At 33.1% G+C, this 18043-nt stretch overlaps 1 protein-coding gene across 1 annotated transcript in view; it reads left to right on the top strand.

Moving 5' to 3' along the window:
- The window catches only part of Sol1 (CUB domain-containing protein Sol1), a gene marked incomplete at its 5' end in the record, with an annotated part of 234184 nt that overhangs the window by 15217 nt on the left and 200924 nt on the right, over positions 1-18043 (top strand). Inside the window, one exon of the mRNA XM_018503456.1 lies at positions 15649-15829. Coding sequence (XP_018358958.1) covers positions 15649-15829 — 181 coding nt within the window. The remainder of the gene's footprint in view (positions 1-15648; positions 15830-18043) is intronic.

An 18043-nucleotide genomic window follows, 5' to 3' on the forward strand; every position in this document is an offset into this window, starting at 1 on the left:
ATTTGATTTAATTAAATACGTTTTGTTTAAAGATTGGTTCTATGCCCTTTTTAATTGTCATATTGTTTTATACATACGGAACCTTATAATTACTTATTTATTTTATTTGTATTAATATTATACTATAATTACTATTATTTCTCAAAATATAGAACTGATATTAAATTAAAAATTATGTTTTTTATATGTGTTGTCCAAATATGCTTTCAAAATCAGGCATCCACTTTTTTCTAAAAATCAATAATCAAAAACTGTGACAATTGGCCCCGGTCTCCCCTATTACGTTCCGAACCTTAAGGTAAATTTGTTGTCGGTGCCGAAAATAACCGAAAAAGGCTATGTTGTAACCTTTAATAAACAAATGTGCGCGATAGTGGACATCAATAGTGTAATAGTCGCGAGTGCAAAAGCAGAGAACAACGTTTACAAGTTGATACAGCCAACAAACGAAGCGTTTAGTTGCCAATTGAACGATAGTCTATTATGGCATAAAAGGTTAGGACATCTCAATCGACACAGAATGAAACTCTTAAGAGACAAGCATGCAGACGGACTCAGTTTCAGTGGACAAGCGTGTCTGCGAAGTATGCATGTGCAAAAGGAAAACAGAGAAGACAACCGATTACGAATAATGAACGCAAGGCAACGAGATTGCTACAATTAGTACACACAGATATATGTGGACCAATGGAAGAAGCATCCATAGGAGGAGCGAGGTATTTTATTTTGTTTATGGATGACAACTCACTAAGAGTAAGTATCTATTTCATTAAAAATAAAAATGAAGCCTTAGAAACTTTCAAGCATATAAAAATTATGTAGAGAAAAGCACAGGACATCAGATTTTAGCATTACGACCCGACAATGGACGTGAGTACGTCAACGAGACTTTTAAACAGTTTCTACATGAGCGTGGGATTCAACATCAGAAAACGATCCCATATACACCACAGCAGAACGGATTGGCAGAACGCTGCAATCGCACCATAGTAGAGAAAGCTCACACTATGCTAATAGAAGCAGACCTTCTAAAAAGATTTTGGGCAGAGGCACGTGCTACAACTGTGTATTTAATCAACCGATCGCCATCAAGAAAGCTTGATAACAGGATGAATTATGGACAGGTGAGAAACCTAATCTATCACACTTAAAAGTTTTTGGTTCCAGGACTATGTCACATATTCCAAAAGAACTTCGTCAAAAGTGGGATGAGAAATCAAAGCCCTATATATTTACAGTACCTAGAGCATATCAAAGGTTATCGTCTATACAATCAGAGAACAAGAAAAATCTTTAAAAGCAAAGACGTGATATTTAATGAAGATGTTTCAACAGAAGTAACAATCGACACCGAAAGTGAGCTGAAGACAGAAGTCAAAGAAAAAACAATTGTACACAAGATAATTACCTTTGAGCAGCGAAGCGGAAGAAGTAGATCATAACGATTATGATGCTGAGAACAACAACGCTCAAGTTTCAGTGATGAAAGTGATTCCGATGACCACACCGAGACAGCAGGCATGATATCCGTCGAGATAACAGATGAAGATACTGAAGATCGAAAAACTGAATCAAGTGACGAAGAATCGAGCAATCAGTCGATAAGTAAGGGGGAATCATACCTGACATCGTCGCGCTATACAAGTCGTGTATCAAAACCAAGAAAATGGTTGGACTACATAACGTTCTTAGTTACTAAGTGTGAAAGAAGTGCTAAATGGGATGCATCGTAAAGAATGGCATACAGCAATGCAAGAGGAAATAGATACGTTGACACAAAATCAAACCTGGGAGTTGTGCAATCGACCAGTTGATAAAAAGGTGTTGAAATCGAAATGGATATTTAAAATCAAAGACAATCCGCAAGTAGGATCACGACGTTTCAAAGCAAGGTTAGTAGTTAAAGGATATAAGCAGACAGCAGGTGTAGATTATTACGAAGTGTTCTGTCCTGTAGTAAGATTCATTACACTGCCAGGTTTATTTGTCATAGCAGCAAGGAGAGATTTTGACATAGATCACTTAGATGTTGTAACGGCCTTTCTAAATGGTGAGCTGGATCAAGAAGTATACATGGAACTCCCTGAAGGGATATCGAAGAAAGGAAACGTAGACAAGGTGTGTCAACTCAAAAAGGCTATATACGGGCTCAAGTAAGGTGCGTATGCTTGAAACAAGAAGTTAGAGAAAACATTACGAGATATAAGCTTCATATGTTCGCAAGTGAACAGAAGTTTATATATACTCAAAAAAGAAGAGAAAAACGTGATGTAAACATAACTACATACGTGGACGACTTATTACTGTTTTCAAATGACAAAAGTCTCAAGGAGTCAGTCATAAAGAAATTAGAAAATACATTTAAAATAGAAGAAATCTAGGGGGGGGGGGACCAGTTTCTAGAATCTTAGGCGCAAATGTCAGTTGAGACAGAGCATCGAAATCAATAACCATTGATCAAGAGGATTATATAGAGAAAATCCTAAAGAGGTTTAATATGGAAGATTGTAAGCCGGTCAAGACACCACTGGTTGTAACTCAAATACTCACTAAAAATATGCAACGAGGATTAGAAGAGAATACGAAGAAAATTCCGTATAAAGAGGCACTGGGAAGCCTAATGTATGCATACCAATTTACACGACCGGATTTAGGTTCAGCAGTTTCTACATTGGGAACGTTCGCCGACGAGTACGAAAAACCTCATTGGAATACCATGAAACGAGTGCTGAGATACTTAAAAGGAACGAAAAGTTTCTCTCTCCAGCTAAAGTTCGACAGTACAGCAGAAGAAGAACTGATAGGTTATAGTGACACGAATTGGGCCGGAGATATAGACAGTCGTCATTCGACCAGTGGGTATGTCTTTTTACTAGGCAATTTACTAGGTATGGGTTTGAGTGAGAAATCGGTCAACCGTTCAAACAATTAAATATTATTTTCTTTTTCATCATTACGAATTCGAGTGAGGGAATGTTAGTATATGCGCTCTCGTAATGATAATATAGTATGAGTGTGAGAGTGTAAGATGAGCAACACGGAATACTAGATGGCGTTTATAAGCATCTTGATAGTAGAAGATCCGTATCGCGTACATTTGTTTATTTTTTGTTCTACTCTCTCACTTGTCTTTCCGTTTTAATATAGAAGCAAGGTCGTCTCTCCCTGTATTCGGTGTGTTATGTTGTAAGTAAAATACATTCTCTTGATATTTAATAAATACACTCTTGCTCATTTACAGTGAATGCGCTTTCAAGTTTTCAATAATAAAGAATATTTTCAGAAAAAAAGAAATTTGAGCGCGTTAAAAGTTTGTTTTGGATATCTCATTAAATAGCTTGCGTTAAACTGTACATTGTATTATAGGCAGTATAGATTAACGTGACACCGCTCTTAGCTTCGGTTCGAATAGACAAGGGCAGTAGATGCCATTGTGGCTTTTGCGAATTGTCGATGTGATATCGACGCGGGTTTTGTCATGGTGAGCTAGCTGTCATTGGCGGAAGAGGTTAGGGAGATCACGAATAACATTGTAACCAGTTCAGACGAGAGCGTTTCTGTGCGTTGATATAATCATCTAGTTGTATGTTCAGCAAACCAGCTGCTTTTAACGGACGGCTCTTACACATATGTCGATGCGCGAAATCGGTCAATACCAGTCCTTTGTACAACAATAGGGAACTTGGCAGATACGCGTCAGTCGGTTGAGTCATCTTGCTTCCAGTAACGTGAGATCTATATGCATCATTGAAACCTCCATCAAATCGTGTGATATCATAGTTGATATTTTTCCTGATCTGATATTCATCAACCGCGTAGATGTATATGTATCTTTTACTGTCAATTTTATATTTCAATAGAATACTTGAGTTCTTTTATTAAGAAAACAAAACTGCATGACATTTGTCCATTTTCAATGTATAAAAAAAATGCAATCAATGTAACTACATAATTTTTAATTTACAAATACATGTGCTATATATAAATATTAAATTTTCTGATCTAAACTAATTAAATTTTGATCATATATTTTCTATTACGATTCCCCCTCAAAAAATGATAACAAGATAGTAAATGCGGGACAGCGTTATTATATTTTTTACTAAGTTAATATGTCCAGTGGTTTTTCCTTTTTATACAATACTTTCTAAATACTTATTTAATAAATACATCTCTATATTCGCGCATATATATGTGTTATTGATTTTCACTATTATTGTAATTATTATTATCACGATATGGAATATATGTCGCAAAGTTATAGAATTATGATAAAAATACTAGCTAAAGTAATTAGTGAAAATGTGCGAACCATTAACTATAATTTTACTTAATAAAAATATCAAGAAAGCAGCATTGCGATTTTTCATATCGAATGTGAGAAGTTTTTGAGATATACAATATAAAATGTCATGTTCGGTATGTGCATAGCGCATATCGGCAATTTATTTTGAAAAATGTCTTCATATTTTGTGGTAACATGAAAAAAAGATTTTTTTGGTATACAATGTCTACTTTTTTCATTACGGGTGCTATCTGGTTGGTTATCAACTAGAGAGTTTCCAGCCAATACCATCAATCACATTCTTCTGTTTTTGTAATTTATATTTGCGTACAACTGTAAAATATAATTTTCTTGTTATAATATTCTAGAAAAAGCGGCGTATATTATAGTTCTTTTTAAATTGCTGATTTCTCCAGAAATAGAGGTAGCAAATGTGTGAAAAAGCTAAACAAAATAATCGTATCTTATTTTAAAACACCAAATATATATATATATATATAAAGTGCTATAGTAATAATAATCACGTTAAGACGTCTTATAGTTATATCAATATCCAAAAGATATATATTCATGTGTGTATAAGATATAATAATATATTCTAACTTGCTTTCTATTGGACTAAAGTCTTTTTTCGAATTGTAACTGTTCTGAAAGTAGAAAAGGTATAGTGGAGTTAAACTGTATAATACCTAAATAATATTCACAATGTTTAATATCAAAAATATTAGTTTCTAATACTGTGCAGCAAACCACTTTTGGTTTACGTGTCAATAAGATATCTTCTTTTAGCGCCCTATACGTTCGAAGTAAATTATTATTTGATGCAAATGTAACATTTCTGAAAGTGCGTTTAGCGTAGCGTCAGCATAAGCTTCATATACTGTAATATGCAAGTTATATAGTCTTTTCTGCATTATGCAGGTGAATCTCGTTATAGAACCAACTCGTTCACTGCCGTCTATGCAACGAGTCGGTCAGAGATCCTTGCTTCTGATATTTATACGAGAGATTCTTATTATCTATTTCTTTGTTTGAAGAGTTAAAATTACTTTTTTAATTTTTAATAAATTTTGTAAGTATACTTGTTTTTTTTTTATTTTTTTCTTAAGGCGCCTCCAGACAATATGGCGAATGTATGCTACTTAATATTAGCAAATATCATACATATGCACGACATATATATAATTATCCATATTGAATGTAGTCAATATTTAGCGAATGTGTGCAAAGTTGGCCTTATACATTGGTCATATCGTCGTCTGGAGGCATCTTTATATATTTATAAATTACCAATGCAATCAGAAAGGTAAAAATAAGACCTGATATACATATGTAGTTTAAATCCAAATATCGAGTTCATACCCAAGACTGCCAGGTATATTCTCACTATGAAATCGCGCAGCTGGTATCGGTGCGATTCGCTTAATGTAGTTACATTACAGTTACGTCGCCCTACTAGGTCACCAAGACTAGAATTTCGTATGTCGCTAGCAGTATGCGTGGCATACAAATTACCCCCTTTACTTTTAAATGAAGACGCGACCACATTCAAAATATTTGTTTCATTACGTGAGAGTAGTCTCTCTCTTTCTCTCATTTTGTTCGTCCATAATCCGTCCTTTACATTAGAAGAACTGCGAATGAAAGTTCCACAAATGTTCACATAGTCCGTCGTTTGCAGTTTGCAGTATAAGCTCGGTTAAAGTTTTGTCACTTCAAGATAATTGCTAATATTCCGCGGTAGTAGAAATTGCGTTTAATTACGAAGAGGTGCGTCTTAACTTTGATAGTCTAATTGGCAGCTGTATTTATTAGCAAGTTGTATGTTCATTTTGTACATATTTCTTAACTTTTACATTAATTTATGTAAGGATTGAAAAAAATTATTGATATTAATTGTTATAATTATTGATATTAGAGATATTAATAATTATATAAATTAACACTAGTATTATTTGTTATTATATTTATTAATGCTTTCTTTAGATTAGAAATTTATTCTAATTTAAGTTAAGAAAAATAAGTATTTAAAAGAAATTATGAAAATATCTCTAGATAACTGTAATCTATATGATACGTTAATAAATTTACAGTGTTTTTTAAATTTATATTACATTTAGACGATAAATGCCGGTTTTCGTATGTTTCCTTATTAATAATTAATATCTAACTTGCAAAATATTAACACGTAGTTAAATTTACAATTTTTAATCACACTAAAATGTGACTGTCTCAATGTCATGATTACTAAATAACACGACAAAAGTCGATCCATCATGATATTCGATCCATCCTGAAATAATTTTAGTGATCTCACCCTGTCCAATCCAATGAATATCTCCATTAAAAGGGATCTGCATCGGTTCGCTGATATTCAACACACGGAGCAACAGAAGTGATGTTTATTCTGCAAACGCATAACCACTAACCAGTATATTTATTCGTACGATGCAGCTTCGTGTAATTGATACATGGTTCAGTTCGGCTGACCATGTTGCTGCATCTCGATTCTCACAAAAAGAGTAAAGCATTGTTGTAACAGCGATAATACGGCAGTGCATCATGCCTGTGACGTAATGCACGATTTATATACGACCGCTACGTCTACAACATTTTTCTCAATATTTCCGGCGAGCGTGTCCGGAATTTTTCACATTTTTCAGAATCGTAAGAGTAAGTGACCGCATATATGTAATCGCATCCTATATATTTACGTTATGCTTAAAACCGCGTGGAGATCCTCCTTTCTTGAATGATAATATAAAAACGATACAACTTGAACAAATAATATTTTCAGAGATATTTCAGAGATATACACAACGAAACCTTATTGTGTTACTTATTAATTTTCCATAATCAATTTTAGAATTTTACAAAAATCCTTTTAAAAATCAAAAACATTATTATATTTTTCGAAATTTTCATAAGATCAAATTTTAGATATCGAGTTAATTATACTCGTGATGATCAATGTATTCGATCAAATGGTTTAAATAATCAAATTAAGAAAATTTGAGAAAGTAGCAAACGAATGTTTTATATCCCGTAATAATTTAATGATACAAATATGTGCATCGACACATTTTTAGCGAACGCAACGTAAGTTTCGCAGACGTATTTATGGATTTTCGCTGTGAATGTCGGTGTTATGGGGATAATGACAGAATTGTATACTTCGCCCATTATGATCTAGCCGAGGTCAGACTAAAGCCGAGTATTTATGTAATGTGGTCATGTCGCCGTAATGCATGCATTGCGCATCCGTTGACACAGGGTTACCGAGCGTGTTAATTACTAGGCGGTCGTTATGCGTCATAAATTAATATTTCAATTACGATTTCACTAATGCCGTGTATCGTCAGTACGATTCACGTATTCCAACCATACAAATTTTAGCAGCCAACGTATAGAGATGCACATGTATGAAATTGAATATAAATTATTGTCGATATTGGAGAATGGAAACCTCGTTAATTTTCGAATGACTATTTCGATAATTCGTGTAACACCTAGTGAATTGAAGTTGAAAGTATAAAACGGGAATAATTGGCGTCATAAGTCACTATTTAATTTTATGTCACAGATGCTCTATAAAAACGATATCAAGTAAATTGTACATTCAATGCTTTTACTATTATAAATGTTTCGTTAATATCATACCGTGATGTTTTTGATGTTACGTGAAAGTTTTTTTATTCAGGCTTTCTAGTGTACGAAATTTTAACACACACATACAAATATCGGGTTAGAACAAAGTTTTATGGAGGACTTTATGTTTTGTATGTGTGTGTGCATGTGTGTGTGCACGTGTGTGTATTTCAACGATGAAGACAATATCGGTTCTTTAAATTGGATCAGGAAATATTCTTTTTTCGATTCTGCGACATAGTATTCGAACAGAATAATACATTTTGTGTCTTGTGATATTTTTATTAAATTCTGTGTGTGTTGGTATTCTTACGTATACACATGCATGCACGAATTTTCAAATATATACAAACACAATGTGAAAGTAAGGTAACTAGATCCTAAATGGCCTAGTACCCAATATGACCTATTCGTTGTTCGTGTAATTACACGATGAATTCAACAGATAGTACTAGTAAGTCGTGCAGGTTGTCTGTCTGACTCGATTGCAGCAATTTATTGCCTAGTTTGTTCATTCTGTTATTGTCAGTAAAGCAAAATGCAGAATGTCATGATGTAATATTTTATAGAAAAATAATTGCTTTCTGTAACTATATCAAAAGATAATTATTAATTTCCTAATTTAATTTAGCAGTTCTGTATTTATACTTTACAACACTGTACTTAATTTATATTTTTCATCATAATGTTTTGTTTCTAACTAAAAAGAGGAAACTTGGTAAAGTAAATAGAATCAATATGACCAACTTAAATGCTACTGAGTGCATTTATCGATTTTAATGTTTTTTTGGTACATTTACTGGACCAGTTATCTTAATAGCAAATCCGTTGCTTGCGAAAGTGCATAAAAAATATTAAGATTAATGTTTAAACACCTGTTTGTGCAGCACAACATTCTGCAATTCAAATGGGCTTAACATTTGCATTAGTAAAAGAACGAACACAGCTATATAACCTTTGTTCGCATGACGGAGAGCTCGATCGCACGGGACGAGAAAGCATTGCGGCTACATTGTCATTCCGGATTCATGAATAAATACCTGCTCGTGGCCATAAAAAAATTCTGTTCCGCGAATATCGCGGAAATCCCCGAGCCAATAGTAGATAAAACAAAACTGCTAGCGCTGTACGGCTGTATATAAATTCTTGCTAGCTTGTTTGTGAATATTCTGGCCACCTGCTCCTAGATTGATATCCACTATCTTGTACATCGCACGACCTATCAAATCGGTATTGCATGAAACAATCTATAAAGAAGTGCCGATAGTTCAGATTACGCAATTTTTTCACAGATATATGATTGTGAGTAATAGCGTGCTGCGATATATTGTGATTAAAAGCGCATACGTTGCTGTTAACAGAATTGAGAAATGAGGAAAAAACTCTATTATTTTTATTTATTTTCTTTTTGTCGACATGATTTGATTAATATTAGAAAATAATATTGATATATTGCTATATATGATATTACTTATAAATTCTTATAAAATGCAGGCAGTGTTTTCGACATATGAAAAATTGTCTGTAATTCATATCACGTGTATATATTAATATTTATTCAGCTTTATTCTAATATTTAGCGGAAAATAGATTGAAGTCTAATTTGCAATAAAACTTTTATTTTTTCGCATTTTTCTCTTGCACCTTGCTGTATAGATGTACAAAATATAGAAATGTAACAACATATAGAAAGCTTTTCCCAATAAATTTTACATCGAGTGTGAAGAATAATTGAAATATAAAAGCGGCTTTTAAAATTTATTCCGACATGATTGAAAGAATCGTGAACATATCCAAGCGGATGATGTGCAACTGTTGTTGACATTACGTAGTGTTGACATTACGTTGTGTTGTGTTGACACAAATACACGCCAAAAGTCGTATAATGAAAACATTTAGCGCAGATATACAGTCGGTGCAAAGGTGTCCAGAAAGTACTGACCAGCCTCCGATTCAACGGAAGTTGTCCACACAACATAGTACATGGAAATGTATGCGTGCACATGGGAGAATAAGGGCCTGAGCACAATAGAGGAACAGGAATTAGATATTAAGATTTTAACCTATCAGAAACTGATTACATCGGAATACACGGTTTCCGATAGGTTGAAATCTTAATATCTAATTCTTGTTCCTCTATTGTGCGCAGGCCCTAAGCGATAGAAATTTTTTAACATATCTATAAAATAGGAATAGTGCGGAAATATATTACTGACATCCTTAATATTTTGCTTAACACTTATTTGGTTCGAATAAAATTGTTTCATTTTAATAAGTAAAATATATATACGATTCTCGTATTCACTTTAATATAAATTTTTTGCCTTTTTCCGAAAATTTAAGCGGATAATAAAGAATAATGATTTAGCGAATATTTTCAAGATTTTATGAAAGTCGTTGGAAAGTGTATTCTGTAAAAACTGTCGAATCAAGAACGGTATAACTCGTGAATATTTAAACTGTGTTCTATCCCAGAAGATAAAATATCCAAGAATAATATGTATAAAAACATTTTACAGTCACACTTGAAATATAAGACGATCTCGTAAAATGCATTTGATGGCTACTGCCTGGGTTAAAGGTATTATCAATTTATTTCGTACTCTCTTAACTTTGTCTTCTTCCTGACATCGGCCCTCAAAGGAATAGCAGTAGCTTGTTTAAAATCGATACTTTCTACCGACATATTTTATCTGGTGTAAAGACCATTTTTCTGATCCATTGCTATCATGGTGACAATATGCAATATGTTATAGCATCAAAATTTGATTTTAAAACAAAACTCTCATGAGACGAAAAGTTATATATATATATAAATATAAAGGTCAATTCAACTTTATATAAAAAAATCATATGTAATAGGGGGAAGTTAACAATAATAAGTGCAAATAGACGATACGTCGAAAGAATTAGCTTTTCAGCATTCTATTTCTTTTGGAAATGATCCGTTTTTAAGATAAAATTGAATACGGAGCTATTATGCTTTGAGACTTTTTAACCGGAAATAGTTAGAATAAACCAAAGTTCCATAGAAAATGTTGTTCTTTAACGCGTAGTGCGCTTTCCTCCTCTCTGCTCTTCCTCTTTCTATGTTTTCTCGTTTCTGGGTTTTTCATTTTTTTCCCCACTTATTTCTTTATCCAGCAGCTTTTAGCAGAAGCCTTTCTGTGTCCACCAAGTAATCGCGTGATCTAAGCGCAGTGGTAGTCGTGCTTTCAGCAAATATCTAGATGCACCGCCTGCTGCATTGCGATGGATCTAGAAACATCTGAGATAGCTAAAGAATTCTATAGATTTCATCTGTATATAAATAGATATTTATCTACATTCAATATGTAGAAATATAAATACGTATGTTTATACATACAAAATGTAGATGAATATATAAATTATATAGATATATACTCAGATATAGATGTACATATATATGTACCTATATAAAATTGTGAATATATAAAGATACATCACAATTTTACTTAGAATTAGATACGATTCCTTTATTATTTCGAAGTAGAATATTCTATAGAGAAAATTTGATTTACCATACTTTCTCACAACTTCTTAACTTTAATATATATTTTAGTAGCTAAACTTTAAATTAAAATTCTGTTAAAGTCAAGTTTACTTTAAGCTTCAATCTACTTTAATCTTTAATCACTTATAACAAAAACTATTGGTATTTTAATATTAAAAAAATATTATCTTAGAATTTGACTTGTAATACTCGCGGTCGAGATAACACTTGCACTTACTTTGGACGCTATATGTATTTATATACCTATATGTATGAATGGTACAGTAAATGGATGAGGCGCAATGCAGAGTTTCCCTCGCTTTTGCGGAAACTTCCAAGTTCCGATCTTGCCAGCAGCTTGCGGCATCAGTCCGAATTCAGAAAAGTCAACTTGCGGCTGGAATTGAGTGCTAAGTGATTTCTACTGTTTCCGATGTGGCAATAATATCATTGCTTCTTAGTGTGGCATCCTGATCTTATGTCTTTGATGTTTGTGTGACTGTTGTATAATAGTATAGGCAGCCGGAGAGTCGTGGGAAGACGTCCTTTCACGCTTCTCCGTATCATAGCTTACGGATCACCTGTCAGAGTTCTCACAGTATACTACAATGCTTGAAGGAATACGGTCTGTCATGCGAGAAAAAGATCACATTAGATATTGACAAATAATGACAATTTAAAGAGGCTTAATGCATCTATCCTTTAGAGATGTGATTGTATATCTTCGGGGAAAAATAAAAGCATCAAATGATGGTATTTAGTAAAAATGCAAATTCTCATATATATTCTATTGGCATAATATTAGATAAAAGTAATATTTTTTATTATTATATATAATCTCTTCCATTTTCGTTTTTTTTTATAAAATTTTATTTTTATTTTTGTATAAAATATAAATATTTTACGACGCTTCTTGACATTCATGTGCGCGTGAGAGCGATTAATTTTATAAACCTCATATATGTATATTAAGACTAATCGATATTCATGCAGGTGTACATGTCTACGTACAAACAATCGCCGCATGTTAATTATTCTTATGTCGTGACACGGATACACTTGCAAGTCTATTGTTAATTGTATGCACGTTTTTCCTCGTTTGCAAAAAAGTCTATTGCTCTGTCCTCTGTAACTATCGCAAAGTACATTATAAATAAAGTACAACCTGAGGATGCTAGAGTCAATGCCAGCGAACGTGACTGAACAATGATGTCTCCGAGTGTTTTCGAGCGGCGCGGCCTGACGCCCCACTTCAGCAGCCAAGAGCCGTAGTCGTTTTTAACATCGTACATACTATTCTCAGCATGTATTGTACATACGTTAACATACATATGTATGATGTGAGAAGAATTAGTTCTATCGTCATTTAAAATATTCTCTAGGTTTCTCGGACAGTTCCGTCATGAGGAAGTGGCTGTGCAAGCAATTTTATGTCTCTGACATTCTACTTTTCACTCTACGATGCGACATTATTAATACGGGAGCAGTAATTGATTCCGTTTAATTTAGCTCGGTGATTTATTTCGACTTTTCTCTTTAATAGTTTGTAATTAATTTTTCATTATTACAACAGAAATAATTTAATATCTTTTTATAACGCGAAAAATTTTATTTAGAGCATTTTATTAATAGTAGGAAATATAGATAGATAATGAAACTGTTTATCCATGCACATAATATTTGTTAAAAGATTTGTGTATATGCAGTGAGTGCAAAAAGTATTCGTACAGAGAAAATATTTTTTAAAAAAACATTTTTAAAAAGTAAATATTATCCAGCGATGAGAGAAATGAGTCATCAAATTAATGTCGAGTCGATATAAATATGATGATTTCTCTCTCTCTCAACATCAATTTGATGTCGACTCGATGTTAAATTGACGATCATTTCTTGTTGGATAATTAACAATTTATTCATAAAGAATAAAATAGACTGTATAGACAAAAAATTTAGCTTCTAAAATCAAGAATACATGCGAAGTTCGTTTGTTTATGTTAGAACAGAATGTATTCATTGTATAAAATTGCTAATTAATGTTTATTTTCTACAAATAAAACTTTTTTTATAACAAATTTTTTTGTACAAATACTTTTTTGCTCTCACTGTAGGTAGCAGAAAGCGAAATGAAAAGCATCGATGTTAGGCACTAGAAAATTGCAAATGTTTTTTTACAGCGTATTTTACGAAGGTAATAAGACAAATAAATTCAAGTATCATTAATATTTGTCACGTGACAAAGCTTGGATGTCTTTCCAGTTGTAAAAACTTTTGCGTGGGGGGCGATATGGTAACGAAAGTGGGTTGACGAAAAATAAAATAAGAACAAAAGATAATACATAGAAAGAAGAAAAGTAGGGTAATGAAAGATTAAAAAAATAATCGCTATAGTTAAGAGATGGATAGAATATCAGAATGGAGAAAGAAAGAGAAAGAACATATTGTTTTTGCTAATTTACTAAAGACCCTTCTAACTTGTGGCTCGTAGAGCTATTAATTCGCTGCGCGCGAAACGCGATATGTTCTTTCTTTGGCGCACAACTTCCCTTTGTGTCTCGCTTTTTCGAAAGACTGATTAATTGCGTCACTATCCTTATAAATTGCTTTGTTTGCATTAGTCTTGCCGTACCGAACGAATGCTCGCTAATGGATCGTTTCAGCCAGAATAATCATTGCAAAGCACTAGCGCACCGACAGAGACGAATCGTGAGGGTAGCGATGGTGATATTATCTTGGATAAATGATTGTATTCGCATTAACGTGATACTACATAATGATTCACATTTCTCTTCCCATTAGCACGATTTTGCGCTCTGCTATATTATTATCTATAATATAAAAGATATTATATTACAATAAATTTATATTATTTTATTATATTTCACATTGAAATTAGTTTCGTCATATTCGAATATATTATATACATACAATACGTTTCTCTCTTTTCGTAATAGGATAGAAATCCTAATTCTTCTTATTGTCTTAAATGAATTAAAATATATAATGTACAAAAATAAAACGGATAATATGTAATTTTCGAAAGATTTGTTGCGTAATTTTTTTTTTAAGAGGATTGCGAAATGTCTCGCTTTTTTATGAGTGCTGAGAGTCTCATAGCATTTGCACCACAGTCGAATTTCAACTTCTTGCCTATACAGTCGGCTCTACACCCTGAATCGCTTTATTTTCTACAACAATGGGCGCACAATAAACCGGTATATTACACAGCTCGGTACACATACCTCTGTGAAATAAAAAAAGAGAATCACTCCCTCCGCATTACGGCGAGTTACGGGATACAATGGGGTCCCCAAAGCATAAAACTGGTCGAGAATGTTCGGGCTTTTGTACCGGCGGTATAACTCAAGTGTCATGCCATTATTTAACCATAGATACGACGGGTCTTTGCATTCTCCTGTGTGTCTGCTCGCCGAGAAGACCCGTTGTGCCCGACTAACGTAAAAGTTAATTGAAAAACAGGAAATTAAATTTTCGCGATTCCCAGTTGTGCAAGTCACGGCTTCTCGGATAATAGGAGCTATGTCGGCTGGCCTTTGCAACGACTCCTCTATAAATTATCGGCTTGCTTAATCATTCGCCGTCTGATCTGCCGGATACATTTGGAATAAATTTATGTCTTGTCGTTTCTATATCGTGTCGATGCCGATCACGTACGAACTGTTCGGAAAATGGTTGCGGTGCCATGTATCGTTAAGAATTTATTTAATTGCTTATTTTTAACTGTACGACTGACTCGTCGAGGATGACATTTACCGCGTGAATTATTATGTGCTTCTCCGTAGAGTTTTTCCTCTCTCCCCGAAAAATCAAACTTTAATTTAATTCTTTGAGTTTGGCATTCGACACGGCTGGTAGCACGAAAGCGAAGACGTTAGATCGATGCGAAGGCCGACAACTTCATTTTGGAAATAAGAAAACTTTTCTCTCGCGCGCGAGCCCTCGTCCCTTATCCTGGAAGCAATGTCAGATGGTGAATTTCATTATCGACAAGACCCGATATCTCTACATTAAAATCGTTCGGGACGAGACACATCAGACGAAGCTTGCAGTGTTGATACGATTCGACGCTGTCGAATATTGTTGACATTTTCCGTTACTTCATCTTTCTATATGCATTGCGTTATTTTTCCGAACTTTCTTGTTTATCATATACGACGTCTATATGACATTCTTTCTTTTACAGGTTGTTCTTGTGTTGTATACAGCAGCTCGGACAGACCTCAAGGTGGCACTTTTACATCTCCTGATTTTCCAAAACGATATCCACCGAATATCGATTGTCTTCTGTACACATTCATTGGTCATCCAGATGAAATTGTTGTTTTGACGTTTCATCAATTCAACATTCGTCGTATTTGGCCCGAGTAAGTAATCCATATTTTGAGGAGTAAATATTAAAAACTTGTTATTTCTTTTGCATATCAATTAATAGCAAAAATTATTATGATAGAATACAATACGTAATATTAATTTCTATTTATTAGACATATATTGAATAGAAAACTATTACATTAGTATATTTTAAAATTTGTATAGGCTTCTATCGACAACAACAATAATTATATTAGTATAATTATATTAGGACTCTTGAATTTTAAAAAATATAAACATAAATATAGTAGGCTAATGAGAGTCAGCAACGATAAAATTATTTAGTGAACAATACTCAGATATTAGGACGTTTCGACTCTCTTTGGAGTCTTCCTCAGCAAGCAAGATACAAGTATAGTTAGCTCACATGTCCATAATGCTTAAGTCACTCGCAAATTGCCAAAAATGTAGCGTTGTTAATCTGACAATATTAGAAAAAATCACTTTAGAGTGATAAATGCTTAAACAATTTAACCGACTTACCATCATGGAACATGAAGCGTGTAATGAAGCTTTGTTGCACATATTAAATCTTAAAAGTAGATATGTCAAAATCAAATATAAACATCACACATTTTTAAACGCACGTCCGTGCAAGGCGACGTGTCGCTCAGATATGAACTATTCTCGAAGTAAGAGGTCACACAGTAAACATCAAGGCAAATTTGCAAATTCTAAAGACAAGACACATGTAAATTGTTGTTAAGTCAATCCGATGAGAAACGCAATAAAATATATATTGTATATGAATTAAAAATTATAAAAAATATTAAAATTTGAAAAATAAAGAATTACGTAATAACAGAAAAGAAAAAGAATAAAATCAGTATAAAGAATTTTTGTTAAAATTAATAACATTTTCGTCAACTAATAAAACTTTTTTCAAATTAAATTAATAAAAATATATATCTAAATAGGTTATTACATAAGTTATAAAATTATATATCTAAATAGGATTTTTACATAAGTCTATAAGTTTAAATAAAGAAGACATCAATCCAATATCTAAGTATTGATTGTTCACTAAATAATCGTGCCGTTTATCATTGCTGGCTCATATTAGCCTGCTATATTTATGTTTATGTTGTCTTCTATCGAGTAATGTGAAATAAATATCAATTTTTAATATTTCCTCCTCCCGTTCTTTAATTACATTATCTTAGCAATATAATTACAACGCGATATGTGTAAATTTTGTATACTCATATAATTTTCATCGTTTTCATTCTCGCGTATAATATCATGCATTCATATTTCGTAAATTATAATTAGACAAGCTGTTTCGCTATGCTCAGCACTGGCAGACAGCATTATGTTAACAGATAAATTATCCATGCACAGCGATTTGTCATGCACCTAATTCAGGCCTTCCGTTGTCCGGTAGAGTCTATTCGCGGTTGTCTACCGCCAATGGAATGCAGCCATGTTCCGTATGTTAAATTATAGCGATATAACGTGAATATAAACATATACCAACGTACATTAAGGAAATGTACGGAAGGTGTGCCAGAATTTCTAGCATTGCATATTATAACTAATGAACTGAACGATGTTGATTTCTATAACTTGCTAACGTCAGAGTTAAGAACGTGTCCAACAAACGTAATTTGTAATGACGATGCGTTTTATCAATCTTTAATCAAAATTATTGCGAATATTCGTTTACTTCTATAATTTAGCCAATAATGCAATCTGTTCCCGATTCTTATTTCTGTAAATTACGTAGATTATACTTGTAATATTTTCTTCGGAAAATTGTACTCGAGGGAATTTCGAGTGAAATATCTTTGCGCATGGTCGTTTATTAAAATTCAGTGCTTGAGAGTGTAGAGATCTTTGAGACATAGTAATAAGATTTTAAGAGCGTTTGGAGTTCCGCTATAACTGGCGGAAAGTAAAGTTATAGCAAGAGTTTTTTTTCCAACGCTTCTCTTCGTCCGCTTCATTAATTTTGTATTAACAGTGATTAAATTTTTTATGTATTGGCCATCGATTAATGCTTCTTCAAGAGTTGGCCCTCTAAATACGAATTCATGAGAACAAAGATACTTTTTTTTTTTTTTTAATAAAGCAAGCTAAATCAGTATCAAACGTTATTTATTGAAATTTTTTGTCGGGGATTTATTAATCAAGAGTAACGCTGTTGGCAAAACCAGGGAATTAAAATCGGCTTCTTCAGTATTTTACGTTCCAATAGTTTTACGAAA

Source organism: Trachymyrmex cornetzi, unplaced genomic scaffold (genome assembly GCF_001594075.2).
Source record: "Trachymyrmex cornetzi isolate Tcor2-1 unplaced genomic scaffold, Tcor1.1 scaffold157, whole genome shotgun sequence".
In the NCBI taxonomy this organism is placed as follows: Eukaryota; Metazoa; Arthropoda; class Insecta; order Hymenoptera; family Formicidae; genus Trachymyrmex; species Trachymyrmex cornetzi.